The 27,771-nt window shown below is 38.2% G+C and overlaps 1 protein-coding gene across 1 annotated transcript in view; it reads right to left on the bottom strand.

Annotated features, from left to right (window-relative positions):
- SYT1 (synaptotagmin 1) overlaps positions 1-27,771 on the bottom strand; it is a 353,854-nt gene that overhangs the window by 118,480 nt on the left and 207,603 nt on the right. The window contains 1 exon segment of the mRNA XM_049792446.1: positions 14,466-14,654. Within this exon segment, the coding sequence (XP_049648403.1) occupies positions 14,466-14,654 (189 nt within the window).

The following is a 27,771-nucleotide window of genomic DNA, read 5'->3' as shown; positions in this document are numbered from 1 at the left end:
TTTTCAATGGAGCTTCAGAGCCAAGGTTATGGCTACATACAGGAACACTATAGTGTATGAGAAGTGCAGTTGGCAGAGATAAAAATGGGCCAATAAATTTTATTGTTATGGTGAAACAGTCCTTTAATAAGGATAAAGTTTTTGTCTCCATTGCCTGCAATATGCAGTAAGCTTGCAAAGTAATATTTCTGTGCTGTGACTAGCATGCAACCCATCCCAAATCATAAATAACTTATGTTGGCAGTGTTGTCCCCGGAGACTCCACTAAAGTAAGTGAAGCTAGTTATATTTATTCAGGCCCATCACAGTAGAGGTGACACTTGATGAAAGAAGAAATCCTTTCCTGGAGCAAAACTAAACGCCATTTACCTCGCTGCTGATGGCGAAGAGATGCAATATCTCTGCAGTGGCTTCCACAGAGTCAACCATGGAAGAACTAAAAATACCACCCTCAAATAAACCATATTAAACAGCTCTCTAGTCAAAGTATTTTAATTATGGCCAACATGTAGACTGTATTTTGATTGATAGCCCTTTTATCCCTTTACAGAAGCAGTTTCTGACAGGCATACCCCTTGCAAGTGGCTAGTACTAATTTAATTGGCCTCACATGCCTTCAAGTTGAGCCAGCTCATGCCAGGAAACAACCTTCTGTAAGCCAGCACTGTAACCAATTTTCCTTTGGCTGCTCTCTAAACTTGGCAATGCTGTGATTTATCCTGGCTTGTCTCAGTTGTTGATCCTTATCTGAGGTCACACACAATTTTACAGACTGCCATTGACATTGCAGGGTCATACACTTTTCTCTTCTGACTCTCCTTCCAAAAATGTTTCTTGTCCAACTAGTAGTATAGTTAGTAGCAGTTAGAAAACACTTGAGCAGGAATATGAGGTTTCCTGTTCATGGTTCAGTGCAGGAACATTCAACATATTTATGGGGTAAAGAACAACCACTGACAGGAGCCCTGTTGTCTTGAGCAAAAAGCCAGCTAGTCCTACCCTCATGACTTCTGCCACTGCGACAAGAAAAAATGGTACATTTTACAGTACATTAGTCTTGAAGTTACTAAAAATTAAACATCAGTATTCAGTTTGCTTTGCTAAAATGTTAGCTGAACGCTTTTCACTCCTTCTTAGCAAGCTTTGTGTGAAGTAGAGGGAAAAGTAGAGAAATATTGTTTTATGTTTATTCTTTTTCATCAGAAGTATCCTATGGCAGACACACAGCCTGGAGAATGGAGCAGAGACTAGCACTGGCAGGGAGCCTTATGCCTCTCTCAGCCATATGTCAAAAAATTTCGTAGGCTTTAACTTTCCTCTTTCCTCCTGTAACTGTATTCTCCATGAAAGTCTTAGCACAGCAAAACTGTTTGTTTTTTTTTTCTGGAGAGGCAGGAAGTGTAAATGAGAGGAGAAGGTGCTGTGTGATGAGGCAACCAGGAAAAAGCAAGGAAAAGAGGCAATAGATGAAAGATGGTGAGAAGAACTGGAGGTGTAAGTCACAAATTGGTTATCGTTTACTTTCAGATCACAGATGTGACCTCTAAGGCTTACAAGCTATACATCTCACCAACATAGTCTGTAATAGTTATTCTCAGATCATCAGACCTATTGACACAGAGACTGTGAAGACATATACTGTCATTAATGGTCATCTCTCTGGTGGTAGCAAAGTTGCACCTTCTTGGAGAAAGAATCACTGATTATTTTTTTTTTTTTTTTTTACCTTAGAAAAGGCAATTTTAAGTTCCCCTAGCATCAGGACAGGAACACAGATATTTTACAGCTCTCAGTTCTCCACTCCCCAAATGTCAGTACAACCACAATACTGATGCAAAACCCCTTTATTTTCCTTGCCCCATAAAATATTGTAGGAAAGCAGGGAATATCAGCATTGCTTTGCTACATCAAGAATCCTCACTGACACTCCAGTCTCCTAATGGCTCCCAACCCTCATTCTGACAATGCTGAATGAGTAACAAACTGCTGCAATTCAACATCCCCAGCATTTGGGTACAGTCTCATTAAGTTTGGGAACTGGACGGTAAGTACACTCCCCAACAACTATAACCATGGACATAATTTATTTTAGTCCTATGTTGATGTGTGTTACAGCTTGTCTTTTCCTCTTGCAAAAACCAAACCAAAGGAAAATTATAGCATTACAGAATTTGCTAATCTATTAAAAGTGATCCATCTTAGCATACATGACTGATTTAATGTATGCTCCTAGCACTTTATAATTCCCCCTGATACCAGGGGAAAGATTAAAGAAGTCTGCCCAGAGAACTATCAGTAGCATTGGAGGCGATCCTCTAATTTTGTCTGCAAGGATTAAAGTACTGCTGGGGTCCAGCCATCGAGAAAGTCTTGAACCCTGTGATAGTCCGATGCTGACTTTCAGATGCTTCTCAGTGCCGAAGCTGAAAGGAGGGAGGAATTAGTGAGGCATCGCATCTGCTCCCTGCTCATTGCTACAGCACTCCAGTACACCCACCAAAGACCCGAACAACTCGCTAAAGCTCATGGATAACCTAAACCCAGAAGAAAGCTAAACAACATCATCTGCCAGTATCCTGGATCCCTCTCAGGCACAGAAAGCGGCACTGTGGTGGCCGCTTCCCCCTGAGCCAGTAATGCTGGGGAACAGCAGTGGAGACACACTGATGCAAGGGCTGCTGTACTTTGGAGGAAGCATAAAACCAATGTCCTCAGCTTCTGTGGTGATGAAAGATCCCCTGGGACTTTCCCAAAAGGATTGTAATGCCTTACAGCCCCATCCGACTCTCATTAAACTAAATGGAAAGAACCTCAATCACTTCTGTGAAATTGGATGTTTGCAGGGTTGGCCCAAATCCCAAGTGAAGTAATTACATTCTTCCAATGGCTTCCATTGGAAAATTTCAGTCCCCCCCATCCCAAATGATCTCGAAGTAGCACTCTACTGATCATTTAAACTTAACAACTGCCCTAAATGCAGTCTTTTTTTGACAACAGTGATGAAAATGTGTGTTGCGATAATAAGCCATGTGACAAAAGAGGGTACAGCTCTCAGCAAGCAGCCTACTAAAATGAAATGGAAGGTAAAAAAATTACACTGATATTTATGAAGGTCTGAAAAGAAATTTGCTACTGCCACTATATGTGTGTGTGGTACATGTCTCTCAAATTATATCACTTGTAGAGTTACAAAATTTTAAAATAACCATAGCTAAAGTAAAATTAATTTACATTAAAATATGAATTAATGTAGCAGTTCATCAGGTAAATCGCAGCATGTATTAGAAATGTAAGTGTTTACAGTCTTGATCCTCCAAACCACTTGTGTGTAACAAATTTAATTTGATGCACTATTCAGGAGCTTAAAGGTTAGTACACATTTAAATACCTTACTGGATTAAACCTCTTGAAATTCTAAAATCTGCTGTGTATCATTTCAGTACCTGCATACCCATGTTATACTTGCATGGCTATATCAAGTAAGAAAGTACTTTTATTGCCTTTTAGGTTATTTACAAGAGTGGTGTAGGTCAGTTAAGAAAAGGACTGGAAAACAAGAAAAAACTTGTTCACCAATTTGCACTCATCCTGCACTGCAGGGTTCAGCTAGTGTCACTATGCCATCAGAGATCTGGTATCACAAATTATTTTACCTAATGTGGACACAATTTAGGGGATTGGTTGGTTGTTTTTAAAGAGGATATATTTTCTGTTCCTTTTCTACCAGGAATTACCAGGATAAATATTCAGTTCAACAGAACAAAAATGCTTCTTGTCATTATCATTACAAAATTATAGCTAGTTTTCTTATTCTACATGGCAGTGAGAAGCAGTAGCGATGTTGGACAGATGCATGCACTTTGCAGAATCAAAGTCCAGCTGTCAGTAGGTTCCTAACAAAAGAGCTGTTGCAAATCAACGATGTTGCACAGTTTAAACACTTCAGTTAATGCATTAACTGAACAGAAAAAAAGATTTTTGTAAACAGTTTCCCTCTTCCATTTTACCTCTTCCTACATACCTACATTTATATCAAGAAAAGCAGTGTGCATAAGTATTTTTGTACCTTACAATCACTGTTATAAATGCATGACTGTTTCAGAATAGTCAGATTTTGACATCTTTTCATGCTATGTTATCTTCATTAACGTTATGCCCTGAGTTCAGGTAACATTAAACTTTCTTCTTTGTCCAGCCCCCACACTATTTTCTGTCATCTTGGCTACCTTGCTGTCCTAGGACTTGAAACTCATCAATAAATATTTCATGAGGCAAGAGAGTTTAGAAATTGGTATTCTGGAACAGTTTCCTATAAAGTGATTACCATCACTGAGTTGTAATCTAAAATGCTATGCTAGACTGAAATTTATGAATAGTAAGCTTGCCTTATCTTCCTCTGTCCTCCTTCCCTTGCCCGTGCTGCAAGTAAATCTGCACCCATGGCATATTACAAACAAATAACTGACTCCAGGGCTGAGACCTGAAATGCTATATTCCAGCCTAAAGCACGTGTTTGCTGAAAATTGGGTACTGAGGTCTTAGAAAATATGATAAAATAGCTGGCTTTGGAGGAGGAGTGAGCTTTGAAAACTAAAGAAGAAACAAGTCTGAATGTTAGGTTAGCAACTATACTGCTTGTGCCAATTTTTTTCCTGCGAGTTCTGGCTAGAAGAAAAGTGTTAATAAATACATAAATGAAATAACACAGAAGGAAAGTAGAAAATTCAGTGAACTCTGGTAAGGAAGGATCATAAAAATATCTGTAAGAAAGGTATAAAAATTATTATCAACATTGTTGACTACGTGAAGAATGTATTACCTCTCTATAAACTGTTTTCATTAAAAAAAAAAATAATCTGATGCCTGTCCTAGCCCTGGAGGTTTCCTCCCCATTGGGGTAGAGCCATATAGGGGACGGTCCTGACACAGCTCTAGGTGGAGAAAGCTGCTCACGTGGAAATGACTTTCAATCCTGTTGGCAGCTCACCAGCTTTCGGATGCTCCTTCTCCCTTCCTCTTCAAGGAACTGCCATCCCTACTCCACTGAGTCAAACGAAGGGTTTGTGGGGCTGCTTCAAACTGACAACATGGGAGCTGCCATGCCAAAGGTTGAGGAATATCATCCAGGCTGCAGCCTAAAATACCTGAGTTCCTGGTCTTCCTGAGACTAAAGGAAATCAAGGGATCAAGCTGGAAAACTAACTTGGATCGGCCTTTCCTGCAGGAAAAGCTAGCAAAGAAATGCAGGATTCATGGGGTCATACTCTGTAGCCCAGTGTGGGACATTTGTTTACTAAGAGTAAGGAGCTGTAAATAGCCAGTGATATTTGCTTATTTTGTACAATGGCATTTCACAGCAAAGCGCATATGCTGTCCTTCAGTCAGCTCTCCGGTCCAGTGAGCTCCCTTGCTCCTCATCAGATTGTCCATTGACAGAAGAGAGTGAAACAATCGCTGTCAAAGTGAGAGAAATCAGGTCTCGAAGTCCAGGGAAAGTGTTTGCAGACTGTGAATCTCTCTGTTGTAAGGGCCTAACCTAGGGCTCTTCCTAGATATCACCGGCTGTGAGACCGGTACCATTTCAGACACTTCTCCCTCCAGTTTTTCCTTCTGCATAAACCCGGGCCTCCTGTTCCGTGTCATTCTGAAGACAACCGAAGCATTTCACTCCAATTTGTGAATTTGACTCCCAGAGCCTCGTTCCTAAAAGCTAAGCGTAGAAACCCTGAGCACTTCTAGAGCTCCCTTTTAGATGTGGGCTGAAATGTCTTTCCCATCTGAAAGGACAAACCTCATCTTTCATTTTGGCGGCTCCCACTGCAATAGGGAAAGAGTGCCAGCTACAGTACTGAAACATGCCCCCCAGATGATATAGGGGCTGTGAGCAAATTAGGGAGCTCTTGCTGAAGTTGATAATTAAGATTAGATTCAGATTCAGAAACCTGCACAGGGGTAGGCAGATGGCTCGCTCAGCTGCCAGCTGGAACTCCGCCTTCACGAGGCAGTCGTTCAAGTTCAGCACAGCTTCCTTCTGTGGAGTCAGAGCAAAGTCTACCCGTACCAAGATCCTTCTGAAGATTTGAGGCCACCTCCACAGCTCTTGCAGACTGGCTGTGTGTTCTGGAAGCAGTTGAGATTTTCAGGTCTAGACCAGTTCAAGATCTCGCTTGAAATACAAGCCAAGACTAAAAAGATAAAAGGAATGCAAGAAAGGATGCCGTAGGACCTACAGCATTCCTGAAAGCTCCTGTTGGTGGTCAGTGGCTTAGTATTTCAGCCACCTTGGCAATCTGGCATTGATGACCAGGTATCTTAAACGCTTCATATATCGATAAAGGAATTCTTGTCTCTTTAAAAAAGTTTAAATACTTTAAAAAACATATGTCAACCAAAATAAAGAAGGTATTATGTATTTATAACCCCTCAGGGAAGACTTTAGTTTGGATAATTCTCAGCAGCAAACTTACCCAGTCCTAAGCAGAATAGTTAACAATAACAACAAAGAATGACATTCTGTTCTTCAGCTGTGCCAATTTACAACAGTGCCTCAGAATAACAGAGGCTTCATTATCTACTCTTGGTTTTTATAAAAATGCAAGAGAATATCTTCTAGATTGCCACAGTGCCTAGGCACAAGTAGCTGAGCTAGGGATGTAATATCAATCTTAACAGTAATTCCTATGTTTTCCATTGCCCATTTATACTACACTTTTTAAAAGCAAATCTATTAACCATAGTCCCAAGTGCTTTCTTTTCTTTTATGCAGTATGCTGCTGAGAATCAATCTTTAAATGTATTCTCAATTTTAAGTTCAGAACAATCGTTCCATGAAGTCTCATTTTCAGAGCAAGATTACAAACTGAATTATAACAGATAATGGGTAATTTCTGTAGATACTTCAGCTGCAGGTAAGTTGAAAAAGACTAGCAAAGACTGTGTTTAGTTTATGCATGTAAACATAATTTTAGTGCACTTTCCCTCACACAAAGTAATGAAATTTTAAGATACATTCCCAGTACTGAAAGGAAGCCAGCAACTATGTTCAGTTTTCTGCTTGTAAATTGAATTCTCTACTCAATTTATAAGGCACTGGCACAACTTGACATATCTATAGTTCAATAAAATACCTACCAGAGTTGTTGTAACATATAAAATAATAATCACAGTGATGTGCTAGAGGACACCCTTGGGGGTACTCTGGCACCCCTTGTTAAAACCCTGTCACCAAACCAAAGGTAGGTGCTCAGCCCTGTTTCTGCTAAGATGAATTTCATCCCCATTGCTGTAAAAGTTAATCTGAATGGGTTTTTTTTTGTTTTCATATATTTTGCTGAAATGTTCGAGCATCATGTATTTTACAGAATAACTTGCTTCTCCTTCCCCTTCTTTCAGATTATACAACTCAAAACCAACTGCTGTTTCTGAAAACGATGTTTCAGACACATGTAACCCATAATGTATAATTCTGTTTGACACTGAGGTTACACTCCCAGTGTGCTTCTGGCAAAGAGACAGTATTTCCTTCCGGACGGGACGGTACGTTCTCCAGGTGCCGCAGAAGAGGACATGAGTTCAGCATGTGACAGGCTTCCCCTGCGCTGGGGATGGAGGGTGCTGCAGCTGGTGCTCTGGTTCAAGTTGTAGGAGTCTGCTCTTCTGATTTCTCTTTTCCTCCTCGGCTTGTCCAAGGAGCCAAAATAATGGCCAGCATAGGAACAGAGTCCTCGCTCAGACCTAACTGTGTCAAACGCACGGGTTGAGCTTGCTTCGATCGGAGGAGACGCGTAACCTCCTGGAAGCGTGTGTGCTTGCCGGTGCTGGATCCAGCTACGGTCTGCAGCAGCACATTTGGGTCATGCCAGAGCAGCTCGTACTTCGAGCAGCCTGAGGTTCCTAGCTCAGTCCTGTATGAGGATCAAACTGGCAGCTCTCACGGATCCAAACGTTTAAGTGCAGGACGTGTTGAGGGGAGCCTATCAGAAGGCATATGAAAATAACTCTTGGATTGTAAAAATTCTCTTAATGACAGAATCAATCATTAAAATATCAACAGAGTGTAATTCAGTAGGATCTCAGACCACATGCTATTCCTTCCAGACAAGGATTTTCATCCATCTTCTGCTTCATGAATTTTCACTTCCATTCTTTCACCCCTCAGTATCTATTTAGATACTTTGGATTTAAAAGCTGTATTTTCAGGACTCCTAATTTCAAGCATTCAAAATATGCTGGACCCCTAAAGATAATGAAGGTATTTTCATATTATAAGTTTATAGAATAACAGTTGAATTGTTTTTCTTTGTCTCACGATTTTTATGTCTTCTGGATGTGACTGGGCAGTATTTTCAAGACTTCCCTACTAGCAGGTGATCTAGAAACTTTTATTTAATGAAAAAAAAAAAAAATCCTGAAGTTCTCATGTAATCACTGAACTCTGGGACTGCGGGGTTCATGGAGAAAAAAAGTAATCTGAAATTTGCATTTAAATTGCTATATTTAGAAATAATGATTTTCCCTCCTCTATTATTGTACTGTAATAGCTCTTTCTTGTACTTGTTCTATGTTCCAAAATAAATCTTTATTTCTGATTTCTCCTGTTTCTTCCCCAATGTGAAGCTGCATGTATTTGTTTGGCATGAGCAACTGCCAATGATTCAATGACAGGAAGGGAAACAAGAAGACTTCAATTTATGCCTTCCCACTTCCTCCACCACTGTTCTTCGGACTTTCCCGAACATCAGGAAATTTCTTTCTTTACTCTCCTCTAAATCTCTCCTTACAAGTCCTGTTTGCCAGGATACCTAAATAGAGTTTGCCAATGTCAGACTGCTCCTAAGCTGAGATCACTGATTATTGTATTGACAAATAACATGCGTGTTAATATATATACACGAACATACATACACATAGTCCTCATTTTCTGCAGGCAGGCAGCTATTGCCTTATATTTAGACAGGAAGGTCACTGAAGCAGAGACTAAATTTTTTTCTGGCTAACCTAAGAAGATCTTAGGCAATGACTAACATGGGTATGTGCCATAGAAATATAAATAATAGCTATTGCTGAGAATTATTTTTTTTTAATCACTTTTATTGTGATTTTACGGTATTTATCTGTCTCTATTAATGCAGTTTTGAAATCTGAAATCGTTCTATTATCAGCATTTTGCTTCCTTTTTATGAACTTAGAAAAGAATGTGCCCTCTCTTCCTTGTGCCAGCGACACCTGTACTCCAGGAACCATTAGGAGAAGCAGTGAAATGAACAGCCTGAATTTATTTTCTGCAAATGATCAAGCTGGCAGCTCCATATAAATTAAGTTTCAGAAAGACCCCATGCACAAAATCTCCAATTTTCTAATAATAGACAAAATTCAGTAATATCTCCTTGATAATCTTCATGCCAAATAAGAATGAAAAATTAAGAAATGAACTCTACTGCCAGTTATAGAGGGTAATAAGAACTCTTAATACAACCTCAGCTGGTCAGTCAAGAAAGGCAGAAGGACAGAACAGCAGAGACCAGCAGGGAGAAAGAAATTATGATGTGTGTCTAGGATGACTGCTAAATGCTGAAACTTTAACTTAAATGGCTAAACACATAAATCCAGAAATATTTTATTTGCTAATTTACCCAAATATAGCTATAACTCTGTACTTCAGCTTCTAAGCTATTATTTAGAATTAAAACTGACCTGGGTCTTACAGTTATTTTTACATTTTTTATTACAGTTTCCTCTGCAGCCTCCAGTCCCATTTTGTTTTGACAGTTATTCACTAAGCCAAGGAGAGGGAAAAAAACCTTTCTCTGAATATGTGCAAACAGACTGTGAAACAAGTCTGCAGAGAACATAGGGTTTTAGCCTGAATCATCACACAGTTTTGAGCTCCTGGTTTGAGGGATTATCAGTCAGTTGTACACAATGAATCAAATTTAGGGGGTTTGAGCACCAGCTACTGCGGCTAAATGGGAGTTGCAAGCCAGCTGAACATTTCAGAATAAGGTTGGTATAGAAATGTAACTTTTTATCCAATTACAATGTAAGACAGCAAAAAGCATTAGAAATATGCAATAACTTCCCATTAAAGAGGTAATGATAGTATCCTGGATTCAATGCATTCAGCTATTACAGCTTTTCAAGATTACACCAGAAGCATTAACAGCGTATCATTATTCAGTCAGATGTATGCTGGAGTGTTATTGGATTTGTGCCGTTTTATTTACCTTGTTGGCAGAATGAGATCTTCTGTTCATATAGGAATGTGCTCTTAGGAAACACATCAAAATCACTTTCCTTTTACAAAGGTGCTTATTAAGTAAACTAATGCTGTATGGGTTAGTATCAGTATCTTGACATGTAAAGCCTCCGCCCAAAAGCTGTTGCTGTCTTGCAATTCCATAGTTTTGCTAGAACTCGCTTACTGTAAATGCATGGCAGATATTTTCCTAGCCTGTAGACAAAGGCCCAGATGGAAGAGCAGCGAGAGGGAGGAAGGAAAGAATCAGTATGTCTTATCAAGTCCTCTAATGCAATTTTGTTTTCAGAAGTGTATGTGCCATTTTATCTGCTTTGTTTTATCCCCTTCTTCAGTGTTGGAATTCCTACATTTAAAATGCAAAGTGTAAAAGCAGAGATGGTACCTTTTTTCCCCTTCTGGTAAACAGCTTAAAAATTCTGCAGATTAAAGATAAATTGGGATAGAAAGTATAAGAACCAATTAAGACAGAGTGACTTTTATACACAGTGCAGTTATGGAAAAACAACTGTACTGTGATTATGCAAATCAGCCACTCACAACCAAAATGCAGGCATTTACATAACGGAGAAAAAAATTCTTCACAGTTATGCCTCAGTAACCTTACAGGATTCTTGCACTTTAATTGTATGACTCATTGTAATAAAATGATCCCACTTGCTTTATGCAGAGTGAAATATATGTTAAGACATCACCATTCTGAATGATTTGTGTGCTTTTGGAAGCCTACACTCTCCTGCCACAAAACGTGGAGTATGTTCTACTTTAAAGAGATAAAAATCCATGAAAAAACCAGAATTTCTGCTTGTATCGATCAAAACTTTAACTGGGTTTACATACTGCATCACTGCTCTTGAAATAAATGTATATTAATACAAATGGGACCTCCCTTCTTCTTGGAACTTTTATATCCTCATTCTATTAAATTCATCCATTTTTGACAAAATAAGACTTCTCTGGTGCATATATTACAGGAGGAAACATCAGTATAATTTAAATTGCACAGACCCTATCTTGCAGTTCTGCAAAGTGAAATCTTAATGGGAATCCTGATATTTTTAGTTAGTTAAGTATGTCTAGACTATTTAACTTGTGGCTTCTATGTATTCTACAAAACATATTCTTTTAAAAAGGTGACTGTTCTATTATAAGCCATATGGAAGGAACAGTATTTATTCAGCTGGATGTAGTTTGCTGTACCTTTATTTTTGTCATCACGTATTCCACTATTTGAATGTTGGGTTTTTTTATATAAGCATGGCTTGATATTATGTAATTTCTATGGAAAACCAGAAAGAGAAGACTATATATAAATTAGCCCCTACTACAGCTCAGCTTTTTTATCACTCAAACCAAGTTGGTTGCAGGTGAACTTTTTCACAATATGGGTATATTCTATCCTATTATACATCCATTAAATCATGATGGCTTATTTTCCATCTGCAGACATCTTAGGCACAGGCAACTAAACCATTTAATTATTTCTCTCTTGCACATAGACTACAGAGCACTGGAAAAAAAATATCCTCTCGCAGTAATTACTGAGCTTTCAAATGCCTGAAAGTTTTCAAATGACTTTCAAACTACTGAGCTTTGCATGACTCTGCCATGTGTTAAGACTAAGGGTCAGGTCTTCAGTTTGAATCTACCAGAGGAAAAACCTGGTCCATGGTCTTGGAAGTGTTCTTAGACCCAAGTATCTGTGCTGTCCCCATAGGGCCCATTCACCATATACATTCTCTCTTGCACAGCAAGAAATTCCCAGAAAGGCACTATAAAAATGATTTGGTTGGAACAAATTTACATTCTGCTCTGTTTTAAGAGTGATTCTCAAAAAATTTGCAGCCAGCTGTAAGAGGTAAGGTCTGACAACTTTTCTACCACAATTAAACCCTCACCTTTGAAATAGGCTAACACCACCTCGCTGACAACTCCCTATGGACATAAACTGAATGCATACAGACCTGTCAATTACAGTCCATTCACGTAGGATTTGTTATTGGGGAAAATGGGAAAAACAAAAGTTATCTGGGATATAAAATGCTCCAACATGTCAATAGGACTATTCCATATTTAATTTTTTTAAAAAACCCCACACAACCAAGCCCTTTGTAGCATAATGTACATTCAACTTTCTTCTTGAAATGGCAAAATTAAAAAAGCCTAAATAAACACAGCAGAATGTAATGTTAAACAGTCCCAGTATTTGATGGAGATGCTGGGAAGATCCAATCACATCTGCAGCCTCTAGAAGCAGAGCACACAATTGGCATGGGATCTGTGACTATCCCAGGTTCATTTCTCCACTCCACCACAAAATTACTGCATGATCTTGGATAAGAGTCCAGATCTCTAAAATGGGGGCAACATGTTCTGGTCTCACTATCAGCACAAGATACCGTATTTTATGGATACTCTAATGTGTTTCATAATAACTAAGACCTGTCTTACGGCCTAGTACGCTTTTCTCAGTAAGCATTTTCACCATGTAATAGTAGGTACTTTTTAATTTTTCATTCAGTCCTACCTGGAAGGATTGTCCAGATTGGACTTGTTTTAAAAAAGTATGCAGCAGTGCATTCAAAGTTCCTCTCTATCTACAGAGCTTTCCTTAGACCTACCAATTACAGAGCTCCTCATCTTGGAAACCATTCACGCCTCTGCTATGCTAAAATCAAAGTTTAAAAATAAAAGAATATCTACATAAAAGTGTCATCTACCTCATTTACCTAGCGTGGTGAGATAAAAATTAAAAGACAAATGCTTCAAATTCTGACTGTTACTCCTTCAATGTCTTGTCTTTTCTTTTTTCCTCTCTTTTTTTTCTTCTTGTAGTTTTGTTTTTCCCATGATATCATCAGGCGATTTAATTTCAGTATGGTCTGCACTGGACTGTGCAGATTACCAAACTAATGACATACGGACTTCTTACCACTGTAACACCTCTATTCTTGCAAGTGAGAATTTCGAGTGACAGAGCAAAGCTGTTTGCTATCAATTTTTCAAAAACCGCATCTGCCAGATTGCCAAGATCTATTTCAGAGATAAAAAATCGATTAATATTCTAATTTGTTATCTGTCTTTATCAGTCACACAACATTTCTTTACACAAATGATAACCTTCTAAAAATGAAAACTCTTACACATGTTAAAATACTTCCCTGAAAATATTTTACATTTACTCATTCTTCCAAAGTAAAAATTATTAAACACTGAATGACTTTGTAATGCCTGCTATTAAAACACTCATACACACACAGACTTCACCTTCATGTCTACAAAAGTGCCAAAACTATCTGTTTGTATCATCAGGTAATTTTTCTGTCAGTAACAAAAAGGATTTTTTCTTTATTATATGAAACAACTTTGACACTGTTGAATTTGTTGTATATTTAATACCAGTGTATGCATACTAAAACATGCCAAACAGGTTCAAGAACCCTAGCATTATGATAAACAACAGCAAAAAGCCAATGCTTTTATTTTTTTTACAAATGTGAACAAATTGAGGCCTCAACTTTGAGTCAACACTTTCTAGCACAGACCAGAAGAACCCTGCTGACTTCAACGCTGCTGACTTCACAGAAATATACATTGGTACTTTTAATGTATTCCGCATAGGTACAGGAACTCACCACAAACAATGTTCAATGGCTGATCTAACAGAATTACTGAGTGGGAAAAGCAAGGCTATCTTCACACATTACTGACGTATTACAGCTATTTTCTTTTTAAAAAGCTGTTTTCCCATTTTTTTCTATATTTTCTAATCCCCAAAGATACACAGTTTCCTTATTTTCTGAATATTTATGAGTTTTGGCCAAATTCTGCTTTAAAGTAGTATGCCCACACACATTTGTCATAAACATGAAACCCTAACTGTTACTGGTAGGAAATATTTTGCTTATTGGTCCCATGGCCACCGTGAAGTTCTGCCATTCCAGTTTTGATGATTCAGCAATAATTCATCAGTAAAAAATACCAAGACAATCTGTCATATCAAGAATAGACTCAAATTGCATGAGTTCGGCCCTGTTTTTTCTACTCCAATTAATTTTGAGAAGCTTACTAAACCAGGTTTATCTTCTGATTGTTCTCGTTTTGACTAGAAAGCATTTAGCGTGCTGTCTAAAGAAATGACAAAGAAGAAAATGTCAAGTTAAATCTTATCTGCCAAAAGAAGCTTTGTAATCAATCAAGTTTTACTTACATGGAATTTTGTTCAGTTCATTCATGAACTTCTCTTTTAACTTAGAAAATGCATCTTCTTTTCCTCCCCCTCCTCCGGGACTGGCTGGCTCGGTGACATTACTTGGAGGGGCTGCTGCTACTGTGGTAGCTGGCGGTGCTGCCAGGGCCTCATGATGACTTTCACTCACCATTTTAACCCCTGGGTAAGCTGTTGGAATAAAAAAACCCAAAAGATAATGTTTAAATCATTGAAATGGGTCTCTCATCGATAAAAGACGAAATAGGCACAATATCACTTGGTGCTCACGCTTACTGGGTAAATATGACTGCATCAGCATATTGCTTCATGCTCTTCATAAAATACTTATTAGACAAGAGAGAAAAGTCTTTTGCAGGGTTAATTTCAGCCAGAATCATTTTATTGCTTAGAGTTCTTCTCCAACCATGTTGCATTTTGAACTGCTGAATTTGAAACCTCAAAATTCCTGTAAAACTCTCATGCAGATTTACGTTTTGCTCTTCAATTTTGAAAGTATAAGCAAATTGGGTAATAACTGCTCCCCATGTGCAAATTTCACAGTGTATTTACAGAACTATTTTTCTGTGAGAGTTACAGAGGTGTGGATCATAGCCAAAGTTTCTGTATAAAATAAATGAAGCGATAAGGATATAATAAAAACACTTCAAGATTTCTTGTCGAAGTAATAAACTATTGTTTCCTACTTAAGCAAGTTGTATATATTAAACAGAAATTGATTTACATCCATTTTTATCTTCACTTATTGAAGGTAATTATACTTCCAGTTATTTTGTGTGACATTTGCTACTGACAATATTCTCTTAAATTATTCAGATGTCTCACTGGTGTATTCATGAAGCTACAACACCCATAGGGTATCTAAATGCAGCCATACTGAAATATCTGAGAGGCTGTCACAAACATAATCCCACATCAGCATATTTTTAATTTCATGTTGTTTAACGGGCATTTGGCAAAACCTTTACTTGAGCGTACATTACAAAGCAAAGAATTTTGGGCCAGTGGGGTGAAGGTGAGATGACATGCACAAAGCAATTTCGATATCACAGGAAGGCTGGCTGAAATGTTGCTATTGGTTTTGAACACATTGTTCTGATTTTCTGCCACATTCTAAATATCACTGATCTGAATAATTATTCTGTTCTTCTTCAGAAAACTAGAGGGAGAAAGGGTTTGAGAGAGAACAAACATTCATTATTGCTCTGAGTGTACGATTGCTCTCAGCCCCAAAAGACATTTGGCCTTTGACCTTTTGCTGAGAAATTTAAACATCACCACAGGAAAAAAGGCAACACATCAAAATTAAAGGGGTATAAGAGCATCTGACTGCATGCAATACGATGAATCATGAGCTTCCCTGCCTTACGTGACTGTTTTCATGGATGTTGCCGAGAGTGCTCAAATCACTAAATCAAGAAGAGAATTGGCTTTGCGTCCTTCAACTTTTCTTCTACGAGCCCACAGCCATGAAGACCTGCAGGCGCAGACCTGCCTGCAGGCAGAATGAACCTTTTGAGATCACCCTCGCCATACTTGTCATTAAACAGGGGTTTGCACACAAGTGTGGTCTGGAATAGAAGCCGTTCTCCAACACTGTCAGGCGATGAAAAAGATTTTAACTAAATAGGGGGATAGCCTTGTTCTGAAGAAGCAATTTGGTGGGTACTCTGCAGCAATTTTATCAACGCAGCGCTGAACGAAGTAGTATTCCCTGCCTGCCCGTCGCTTCTGCCTTTGCCCTCACAGTCTCTAGCCTAATATAAAATCATGTTGATGTTGACACAGAATATATAGATGATACAGCTCCATAAATATTTCATAAGCATGCAGTCTTATCTATTTGCCTACAACAACATGGAAGCAGTTCACTGTCTAAAGCAGACCGCAGCCGATGGAAAGATTCCAGTTAATATCCATGAACTTTGGCTCAAGTCCGATGTCTGTGAAGATTTCCCCACTTGCATCCCAAAATAATAATCGGGAAAAACACGCAGTGCATAATTCGGGTAGTATGAAATAACATGCCAGCTATTCCAGACTAGAAGACTTTCTCCATATGCTCTGATGAATGCCAAATACTATGAAGCAAAACATGCAGAGACATCAGCTGTAAACATTAGTGCTGTTCTATATTATAGCATTTTGTCAATGAATGTCAGTTAAATCAGAAGAAAAGTTGTATGATATATCATAATTAAATCAAAATTAAATTGCTTAATTATAATATATTGCTTAATTATTTCAGGCCTGGCAGTTGACTATTTTATTTTGTAATGGAAGACACAATTTGCAGTGATGACTTTCAGCTAATTAAAAATTAAGGCAAATGTAATTTATTTGCTTCCAGTTTTGGAGCTATATTTTGAAACTGTATTAGGAGAACAAATCTGAAGCGTTACACTTGCATTTATTTAAAAGAAGGGAAAAATAACAAAACAGAGTATTCCTCTGAACTCCAGGAAGAATCCTCGGTAGAGTCCTAGTGCAGTTGGAGGTCACTGCATCTAATGAGGCATGCACAAATGCTTTGAGACTTGCTACAGAGCCTTCGACCTTTACATGCCAATGACACTATCTTGATATTTTAAATAGGTGTGAAGGGGCTGAAAAAGAATCTTGTCTCAGAAAAAGCTTTCTGCAGTAAAGAATTTTCTGAAGAGCACATGCCCACTTACAGAGATAACATCTGATGGCTTCTATTATTGTAATGCTGCAGCTCTCCACAATAATGGTATAAACACTGTGGTATTATTAGAGACTGTGAGTATTGAATAATTAGATTTAAATTGGCCTTTCACAAAAAAAGGTTACTTTAATGCTGTAGTGCATCACTGAAGGTAAAGATCTACAAAATACTAGCAGATTCTCTGCCATTTATGAAATGGTAGTTGCAAGCAAAAATTTCTTACAGGTTAAAAAATGAAATGTCATAGAATTCAATTATGATTTCCAGTTCAGTGTTCACTAAAATGATTATAGTACTAGGTATGAAGCGCTACATGTTTCATGTGCAACATGCAGTCATAAATAAGAGTACATTTGTAAGTCATAAATAAAAGTACAATTTCATTTACAGGCTTCTATAAAACACAGCATAGACGATATTCCCCGAGCATGCCAATTCTTTCGTATACCACTGCCCGTCCATACTACTGCCATATAATCATTGTAAGACATGTAAAACAAAACAATGAACAAATACACATAATACTTTGAAGTAATGCTTTTTGTCTCTATACAAAAGTAGGCAAGTGTTCAGTGAAAATCCAGAGGTGATGATTTGAACCCTTGAGGAGGTCAAGGGTTTAAAAACCTTACTGTTCCCTATGAAAGACAAAATCTGACAAAAATGAGTATCAGCTCAAAATTCTACAAAATTTCTACACAATTTCATCTGAAAATGAAGCATCTGAGTAATACACAAATGCGCTCTGGAGATTGGTAAGAAGCAAGAGATTTCCGTATGGAGGTACAAAGTATTGGCTGACTGCCTTAGTATGCTGGTATGGATCCTGATGGTGAGAGTCCCATTGGAGAGCACCTCTTAAAGGAGTAGTAAAGTGGCAAAGACTCTTAAGAGAGGAGTAAAGAAGAGGAGTAAGACTTCTGATATGGGTGATTACAGAGCATGGAATAGACTCTGGAAATCAGAGCTGAAAGAATGTGTTCCAAGGGCAACACCCTCTCTTTGCAAACATTCTGGTATATCCAAAGTAAGACATGGACAACTTGGGGGAACTAATACCATGGGAAATTTTTACTTGCTTTTAATGGTTTTTTAAAAAATAAACTTAATACTCAGAAAATTAATGAGAACACTGTGGCACGTTCACAGTGATTCACATGAAAGGGGGATTTTCAGGATTTGGAATGCGAGCAAAACTCAGAGTAGTGTATCATCTTATGGCAAATCATGGGGAGATTTATGATAGACTTACAAAAAAAAAACCACAAAAAAACCCACAAAAAAACAAAAAACAAACCCAAAGGGCAGCAAAGCAAATTTTTATGGTTTCTATGTGGTTAAATTACAGAATTACAGCAGGTATACCATAGCAGCTACTAAAGGACTTAGTAAATACTTAATGTCATGGAAATAAAATCAGTGACATTCCTTCTGCATGGTGGATTTCAGACAATTTAATTTTGCTCATTCCTCTGCTTATCTGATGAATACAAACTGCGTGGAGTGAGACAGCAAGCAGGTCATCCCATGCTGACCAAATCATTCCCTCCCAATGAGAAGTTTTCTGGAAGGTGTCCTTTTACCTTTCTCAATTTTTTCTTCCATATTAAAAATTAAAATTAATGGAATTATTCAAAACATACAAATATAGTGTTACTATGGGTAACTGTCTAAGTGTTCAGAAGTACGCGTCACCATTCTTTCAATGTTTAATGCTGTAACTGTAGTGGAGCTGGTCACTGTACCTCAATAAGCCTGCAAAGTTGTAAATTGGGAGCTATGCTCTTAAATGCTATTTCCTGGACAGCTTATCTTTTCAGTATCCCAAACATGTTCACCTCAGCAATTACATCTGGCTTGGAATGTAATCACAAAACTTATCCAAGAAAGAAAAAAAAATCACGTTAACATCAGTTGTGTTCCTCTGTCATTTTTATTTACAGGTCCTGGGCACTGAAAGAGAAAGAAAATATTAGCTTTCAGTGCTGATATGGCCAGGGCAAGTATGCAGAGTTACCAGAGAAAGGTTTGACACCACACTGAAAATTTACCCTATTCCATTATACTGTTTTTGATGAAATTAATTCATCATTAAGAAGATGGGAACATTACCAGAATGTCTAAAGATATCTACAATACATGATCTCTTCCTAGACCTAAGTATTCTGGGATGTTAATAATACATTTTTTACTCATTCATCTTCCTATTAATGAAATACACTATCTTTCTAGCTTCAGTAATGGACATTTATTTTAAAAGACAAGCTCAGAAAAAGAGACTTTCTTGGCTTTTTATAAAGATGGGCCTGTAACTACATTTTCAGAAGAATGGAAGGTCACAGTAAAGATGTCATATCAAAACAGCCTTTTCACCATTACCACAAAGGCTTACAATGCAATCCAGATTGAATACTGCTTTAGAGAAGGTACATGAAAGGCTCAACATTTCATGGGGAAAAACGTTCTGATGAAGAACCTTGGTGGGGGAATTCAGGTGTCCTGTCTGTGCTGCTACTGATGCACAAGAAATGTCCCAGCAAACCCCCACAGAATCACCCCTGCACCTCTTTTAGTGGAGGAGAGACATTTCTCCTGCTGCCATATGTGAAATATCAATTGATGCTTTCTAGATGCCAGCTGTACATTAACTCTTTTAAAACTGTTTTCCAATGCTTGCTACTAATACCAAGCCAATAGTTTCATCGGCTTGACTGAATGAACAAGATAAAACACCTAAATCTCTCCCCCAAAGCCCACAGCTACTTTATTGCTCAGGTTTAAAAATTACTATGCCAGTGTGTCCTGTCAAAGGAGTATTGCTGGTGCTGGATCAGGATAGAGGAACACGCTGTTGCAGATAGGAAGAGGACCAAAGGGCAGTGAGTCAGTAGGGATGAGGACCTCACATACAGAGAGGGTGGCATCTCTGACCCCAAGTTTAAGCAAGGGTGGGGGCAGGACAGCAGTCACGTACCAAGTCAGGCAGAAGTGCTGCAACTCTAAGGTAGCAGAGAGGAGGAGAGCTTGGCAGAAATATTTTTTGACAGTTAGTAAAAACTGTTAGGTTTGGGAACCAACAGCTAGTTAGACTGAGTTATCTACAGCACAGTCCTGGACCAGGCAATAAATCTTCCCATTATTAGACATTAGCTCAGTATCAGTCTCCAGAATTTGCTTAAAATACTAACAAATATTTTTAGGAGAACAACTGAAAGACACTAACTTGATGGCCAAATCCAAATTCATCGTCATGAGAAAATGAAATATTGTAAGATTTCCAGTCTAATAGTCACAGTGGACACCTATTATCTGAGTATGAGTTATATCCAAACCATATCCAAATCATATCCAAATCTTTGTGTGCTCTTTTTAACCTATTTCACTTTTTTAATTCACTGTATAGCTAATAGACATAGAATATACGTAGAATAAGCATAGAATAGTTCACAGTTCTCTGTCACAATAAACATACTTTATGTAATTGAAATCATTATAACATACAATCTAATCTCTAAGCATGTTTCAAAGCTACCCATATAATGTCCAGAAAACGATCTTCTCAGTGGACAGCAAACCATCTGACTATTTTGGAAGGGATATGGCCCCTGTGAACATTGGAGAAAGACAAATTCCTCACCACATGGCACAATCTATATGTTTATCTTTCAGCTTCCTGGTCACCCATTATTAAACACGGCAGAACTATCCAACATATGGGGCTCCGAAATATCTTATGCTGCAGAGTCTGTGCAAGAGAAACTTTGGCTTGCATTTTCAGAAAGAACTTCAGTCTGATATGTCATCTATGAACAGCTAATCACTCTATATTTTGCAGTACCAAGCTATGCAAAATGATATTTTCAGACTCACTCCTTAAGCTGTTGATATGACTGCTGTTAATTTAAATGAGAAGTGAGGCCAACACTATTTTCTTACCAGCTAAAAGCCATAATTTTTTGACTGTTCTTCAAACTTCTGCTCCTGCAATGCAGAAGAGCATACAGGAGCCAGAGGAGTCACAGCAGCTTACAGAGAAACATAAAAATCAAGAGCAAAGAGCACTGCAGTAAGTCAAAAGTGGTGAGTCCCTTGCATAGATTCACTATATAAATGCCTGTTTCCCTGACCATGTTCTGAAACTCTTATTTTCCCCTAAGTATACAATATTTCTTAGTCATGTATTTCTTTTGATTTTTAGAGGTATCCAGGCTAGAGACAGCCCTGTCTCTCTGGATGTTGACATTGTTGTCATGTTGCAGCAGCAGTGAGGTTACCAAACCTGTCAAAGCATCAGAATACGTAGAATTTAACCCCTCTGTCTTCCTCTACTACCGCAAATGCTGCTTCAAAATGACTGAGGTCCTTGATAATAGCTAGTTATGAATAGGAATAAGAGAAAGAAAGAAACTACAGTAATTTCCTCCCACATGACCATTCTGTCATCTTTCATGCTTGCATTTTGTTTCCTGAAGCTGTAATCTGCATTTCTACTCCCCTGATACTTACTTCCAGACTTCCTTTATACAGCAGTGTAAGACAAAAGAATTCAGATAAAAATTAGTGTTCAACTGCATTTAAGCATGAAATTCTAATACAGTCCACAGAGGATTCTTGCTGTTCCAAAATCATTTTAGAGTAATCCTACAAATAATGAAGCCTTTTGTATCAATAAGTTCCTTGTTGTGTACATTGCATAAAATCAATTTATATTCACATATTTGGCTCCTGTCCAATCAATGCCTATGATGCCTATGAACTAGCAAAGTGCCATAGAGATTAACTATGATGTGGTAAAATTCATAAGGAGCAACACAACAGAAATTGTATAATAATATGGAGAAACGCTATTAATATTCTTGTTTTGGTATCTGTAGGTCAGAGCTCTAAATTCACTATTTCCCCTTTGAATTTTCCTTCTATTGAGATTTCCTATGTGTCCCAATTTCTGCACTCAGTAACCATGGGGTTAGTAAAATTAATTAGGAACTAGCAGGATAGTACATGCACTAAGGAACCAAATATGGGGAGCTGGGATGTGCAATTCACTGCTACCTCACAGATTAGTTAAGTCTTGGACTTAGGTTGTGAAATAATTGGCACCTCAGAGTGTGATTCTACTCTGACAAGTGACTATATAAAAATGGCACCTTCTTTCTGAAAAAGATCTGCTCTCTATGTATATTCAGTCATATATGCTGAATTTAATGAGTACCACATTCCAACTTCACCATGGAGTGTTTTTTTCCCTGTTACATCTGCAGTACCAAAAAGCGGAGAAAACAAGAACACAGTAAGGTTGTATCCCTCCTCTGCATCATGAATGCAGTTATAAACTAAAATTTCAAAGACCAGTTGATTATACCTTTGAGAACCTACTGCAGATTCCACAGTTACAGCTGAAGGCATGGGATTATATCCTTGTAGCCAATCACATGAAATTTGGGCTGCATTACCTGGTGGTAGGAGGGAGAAGGAAACAGCTCAGCTAGTTTTTTCAGATCCTATGATAAAATTACATGGCTGGCATTTAGAAAAATGTAAACAGTTGGTATTTGGCATTAAAGCTTTAAGATGCATCACCCAAGTATACTAATGGGAAAAATACTCACATGTGAGTGAATTTTGTACATCAAGCTTTGCAAATTCTGTGCGATAAAAGATTCAGACTTTTCAGGTGGATACCTTCTAGTTTTAAAAAATCTCAGTAGTTCATCACTCAGATATCAATCGGATACACGTGAAGTACCTGCGTGTACACTGTTATACATCTCTGTATATATACATCATAAGTATATTCCTCCCACGTGTGCATTTATGATATGCTACTATGCTTGCTATAAGGTGACTAACCAAGTATTATGATTTCACTGTCAATAAAGCAAAAAATGACAGTTTAAGTCCAAGAATTTTCTTGTAAACGGTGGGTTTGTGGGGAAATACACAATTTTCATAAATTGTAATGTTGATAAAAAGATTTTTCAGGGTTTTCTTCAGCCACATCATATCAGCACTGAAATCAGGAACCACGCTGCAAAACCATGAACGTAAGCTGACTGACTGTGACAGGTTCTGTTAATTGCAGCTACGTGAAAATTACCGTTTCATGAATGTCACCAGTCCAGGAAAGAAGAGCATGGGGGTGCAGGCAGCATCTGCATTTAGATTTGTTTAAGTTAAAAATAAAAATTAAAAAAATTATTTGATATTTATGGTTAATTATTGTACTTACACTATGAAGGCAATCTTATCAGCACATGGAAGAAAAATCGTGGAAATTGGAACTAATTGTCCCACAATGACTGATACTTTTTCCTCCTGTTGAGAATGATATGCCATCATCCAATAGCTTTCCACACACAGCAGGAAGGAAAATTATCAATCAATTACATGACAATTAATTCCTAACTTGTAACATTTTTCTACTGAAAGGAAAAAAAATAGATCCTAATTTGAGATTAATAATCATGCATTCCCTACAGTGTTTTAGAAAGCCATCTTTTTAAAAGATGCCCTTACATGTATCTGAAACTATTTTAACAACTGATAACTGTAAAATTAGGCAGTTATAAAGTATTACTATAAGCACTACTTTCTGCTGTTAGTACAACTATTTCTTGTTCCGCAATTATTTCTGCAGACGAACAATTTAGCAAGGATCCCATTCACAAGAATGTTGTATCGAACTCACACATGAGCAATACTACAGAAAACAACGCCAGAATAATGATGAGGAAGTAACAAAACCAAAGGAAAAAAGAAAAATACTTGGATATTTTTTGTTTAAATAAAGTCAAGGACTGAATGGTAATTTAGGGATTTTCATAAATCTAAAACTTTCAGGTTTTCTGCACATAGAAATGCTTGGTGTGGCCATGTTCCCATCTCTTCTCTAGACCAGAGAAAGCTCACATGACACGGCTTTGAATTCCTTTGGATAGATCACAGACCTTAGCCTAAGGTCACCTTCATTGAGTGAGTTCTCCCGTCACCGAGTTTTGCATACAACAATGTTGTGGCCTCCATTAATTTGTGCTTCTCTGAAAGGGAAGAGTCATCACTGTTCAGCTTTTGAAAAAAAAGACTGGCATGCCCACCTTCAGGAGAGGACACAAACATCACCTGGAGGAAGGTGCTGGAGACAGTTCGGAGGAGGAGCAGGATTTGAGTCACTCTTGTTTTTTGCATACCCTGCTGATTAGGCAGATTCTCACTCATCACGCCGGCTGCTGAGGAACCCGTTTTGAGGTACTCACATCTTCCGGATATATAGGGAAGCTTGGTCTAAAGCAATGATACAGCCCAAGGTTGTACAGAGTAGGGGTGTTTATATGCACAGCGTCAGGGATCCTCTAATCAAATCCACAACTTGGATTTGCTCTGCTTGTATAAATAGGATGACAAAAGCGGTCTGGTGTCTCTATCTGATGGTATGACCCCTCTGGGTCATGAATATTCCCCACTTCCATCTGGAAGTTCAGCACAGCTTTGAAAGAAACTTGGTGGACTGAGGCCAACTGAGATGCCTGGGCTGAATTCTGAAAGCAGTCCCGAGTGCCTCATCTAGGACGGCAGGTAAAGTCCCAGAGCATCATGCCCTTTTAGACTGAGGGAGGGATCTACCCTAAATTTGGACAACAGTCTGCAGTAGCATTCTGACTGAGGCAGTGATTGATAGATCATTCTGCCTCATTAGCCACTTACTGCTGCAGGAGGGCAACTAAGGTTAGCGCTTTTGCCAAAACAACCTGGGGAGACAGAAATCCTGCTTAATAGGCATGGCTGATTTATTGCTATTGCTGGCTTTCCCAATTTTGTTCTGAGCACTTCTTCCTTCTGCCCAGTACAGTGCTCTTTGTTTTAAACCATTGACTCAGTGCTTGTTGGGGGAAAGTGCTGTTCATCAAAAGCCTGTAAGAAGGATAATTCAGTTTTTCAAATCTGTGCATGGAAACTTGAGCAAATTTTACGTAACCTACCGGTAATTAAACTTGGACTGCCCTGAACACCTCATTGGCTACAGGATGGTTACAGATTGTATTTTTTTTATTATTTTTTTTTAGCCCAGTGCAGCAGGTACTGACTGCTATTGCAGTTACATCTCTAGCAGTTAAACACCTTAGTGCACATTGTCACATACACTAAGTTTTCCTGTAATTTTAGCTGATTGAGCTAATTGTCCAACTGGGACATCAGAAGAAGGGCTGCGTGTACATGAAGTGCTATACGGTTAACATTCATGCAGAAAAACAACAATTTTAAGTGAGCAAATCAACATGAGAGAAGCTTAGTGTTTACTTTGTATAGATATTGATATAATTTTAAAAAAATCTGTTCTGTTTCAGATCTTATTTTCTTTGCTGATCATGTTCTCTAATTGAGTGCTTCAATGTGAGAACGCTTTTTTTGTTTGTTCAGTTTTCTTTTTTCTCCCCTATTTTGTCTATTGCAAAGCTCTATATACATTTAATGGTCACAAACCCTAACCTATAACCATGATCCATTTAAAAACTAAACCAAAAAACTTACTGATCATATGTGCATAGGAAATTAAGATTACCTATTGTCACAGAGCACAGAACAAAGACAACTACTTATGCATTCAGTTCCCACTTTTTTAGGTCACCATAGCTGCTGTACAACTATGCCTCTTCCTCAAACTTCTAGCTGAAAAAAGGATAATTTTACTATTCTGTGATCTGTGGCCTGCTGAGCACTGTGTGGCGTAGCAGACTTGCAGTCGGGGAGCTTCAGCACTAAAGATACCCATCCTCCATGGCCGCGTGCTACCACTGCTTGCCTGCTAAACTTGGCCTACAAGGAGGATGACATAAGGCAGAGGTTCATGCTCTCTGCTGCTCTATGTGCTCAAGAGGAAGAAGTGGCCAGGACAGAGAAGTGATAATTTTAACTTCATTTCCAGCCTCTGGTAGCTGGTTTTTTGCCCTCTGCAATCTGTAAATCAAAGCGTATTGCTCTGGAAAAGGATGAGGATACTGAGCCAAAACAGAAGCAGGATGTAGGGAGATTAGCATAACCTTTAAGACCCTTTTGGTGCATGTGTTTCTGCTCTGGGGCATGGGCATTTTGTCTTCATGAAAGCATGTAAACACAGGACTGGAATCAAATAATAATGCCAGCACTACTTCAAGAGCTTGGTCCTCTGTAATTAACGTACCACCAATTATTAAAGAAATCCTTTGCTTGCTCTAAAAAACTTGCAGCCAAGAGCTTTCCAGAGATTATACCTACATTATAAAAAGGGAGCACAAAACCATTCAACATTATTGATGAAACTGTTTGCTTTCTCTTTAGAAGACAGTAATAAATAAGTTAGCATTTCAAAGTTCTGTGAAGAGAAAAGATATTTGAGAGAAAGCACACGGATGCATTGTTCTGTAGCACGGGCATTTGATGAGCTCCAGAAATCTCTTTGGAAGAGAAAAGCTGTATTATAGTGTGTGAAAAGAAGAAATCTTCACTATCAGGCTGTTATCTAGTTGCTAAGGGCTGGTTCTTGATGAAAACAGAGCAGAATAGAATGGATAGTTTAAGCACTGTGAGGTAAAAGCAGAAAATTGGACTTCGAGCACAAGGGACATTCACAATGGAATCAAAGTGGATGCAGTAAAATGTTAAGAATGTGACAAGATTATCATAAATATGAAGAGAAGAAAGTCAAAGTTTTGCCTTCACCTCAACAAAGCCCTTGGAGAAAAAAAGGGGAATTAGCCCAGCTGAAATGTACATTAGCAAAGAGAAAAGAAAGATGAAAAGAAGAATACCACTTCAAGGTCATTTTAAACCAAGCAGCAACTACTAAACTTCTACATTATAAGCCTGTAATTCTTGTTTGTTTATTATTAATTGCTAGCAAAAATATAGATAAAAGCTTGAAACAACATAGTTTTGAACTTCATTCTGTTCGTATTTTTACTGCCAAAACCCAAACAGGATAATTTAAAATTGTTTAAACCTAGACAAAAAAACCCCACTTTTTCTGTAAATATAAAAGTGTATTAGCTAGTTCTTTTAACACACACTAAGTAGCACTTTTGTCTTGTCGTCTGTCCTTTACAAAACCAACACTTTTAAGTTCACAGAGCACCTAAAGAACAAAAAGCCAAGGCATCTTCTTAGAAGTTAGGAACAAGTGCAGCTCCCATATCCTACCCACACGCAGTCCGGCTTTCCTTGAAGAGATTAACAAACCCGGAACCAGGTTCAGAATTAAGTCCCCACCAAAAGTCTCTTCCTATTGAAACCTGGGCTACTGTGGCATCTGTGTTTCAGCCATTATCAGCTGTCACAGTCGGAGAGAGAAGCAGCATTTATGGCAACGAGTGATATTTGTTTTTAATCCACAAGCACAAGCACTGACTGGAATTTTCATCACCTTTCCAACCATTTGAAAACAATAATTGTTAGCTCTGTTAAATACCTTCTCTTTCTAAACCAATACTCTCCAAATGCAAATTGTAGTCACAGCTGCAAAGGAAATCTACTGCCAAAATACACCACTGGGAGAGAAGAAAACATAGTGGCAGCTGGCCGTCTCCAAAGAGGGAGAGTGTCATCTCTCTGAAACACTGTCAGCTCTTG

Source organism: Accipiter gentilis, chromosome 34, assembly GCF_929443795.1.
Source record: "Accipiter gentilis chromosome 34, bAccGen1.1, whole genome shotgun sequence".
Classification (NCBI taxonomy): Eukaryota; Metazoa; Chordata; class Aves; order Accipitriformes; family Accipitridae; genus Astur; species Astur gentilis.
The sequence above is the reverse complement of the archived record's forward strand: the minus strand, read 5'-3'. Positions and strand labels throughout refer to the sequence as shown.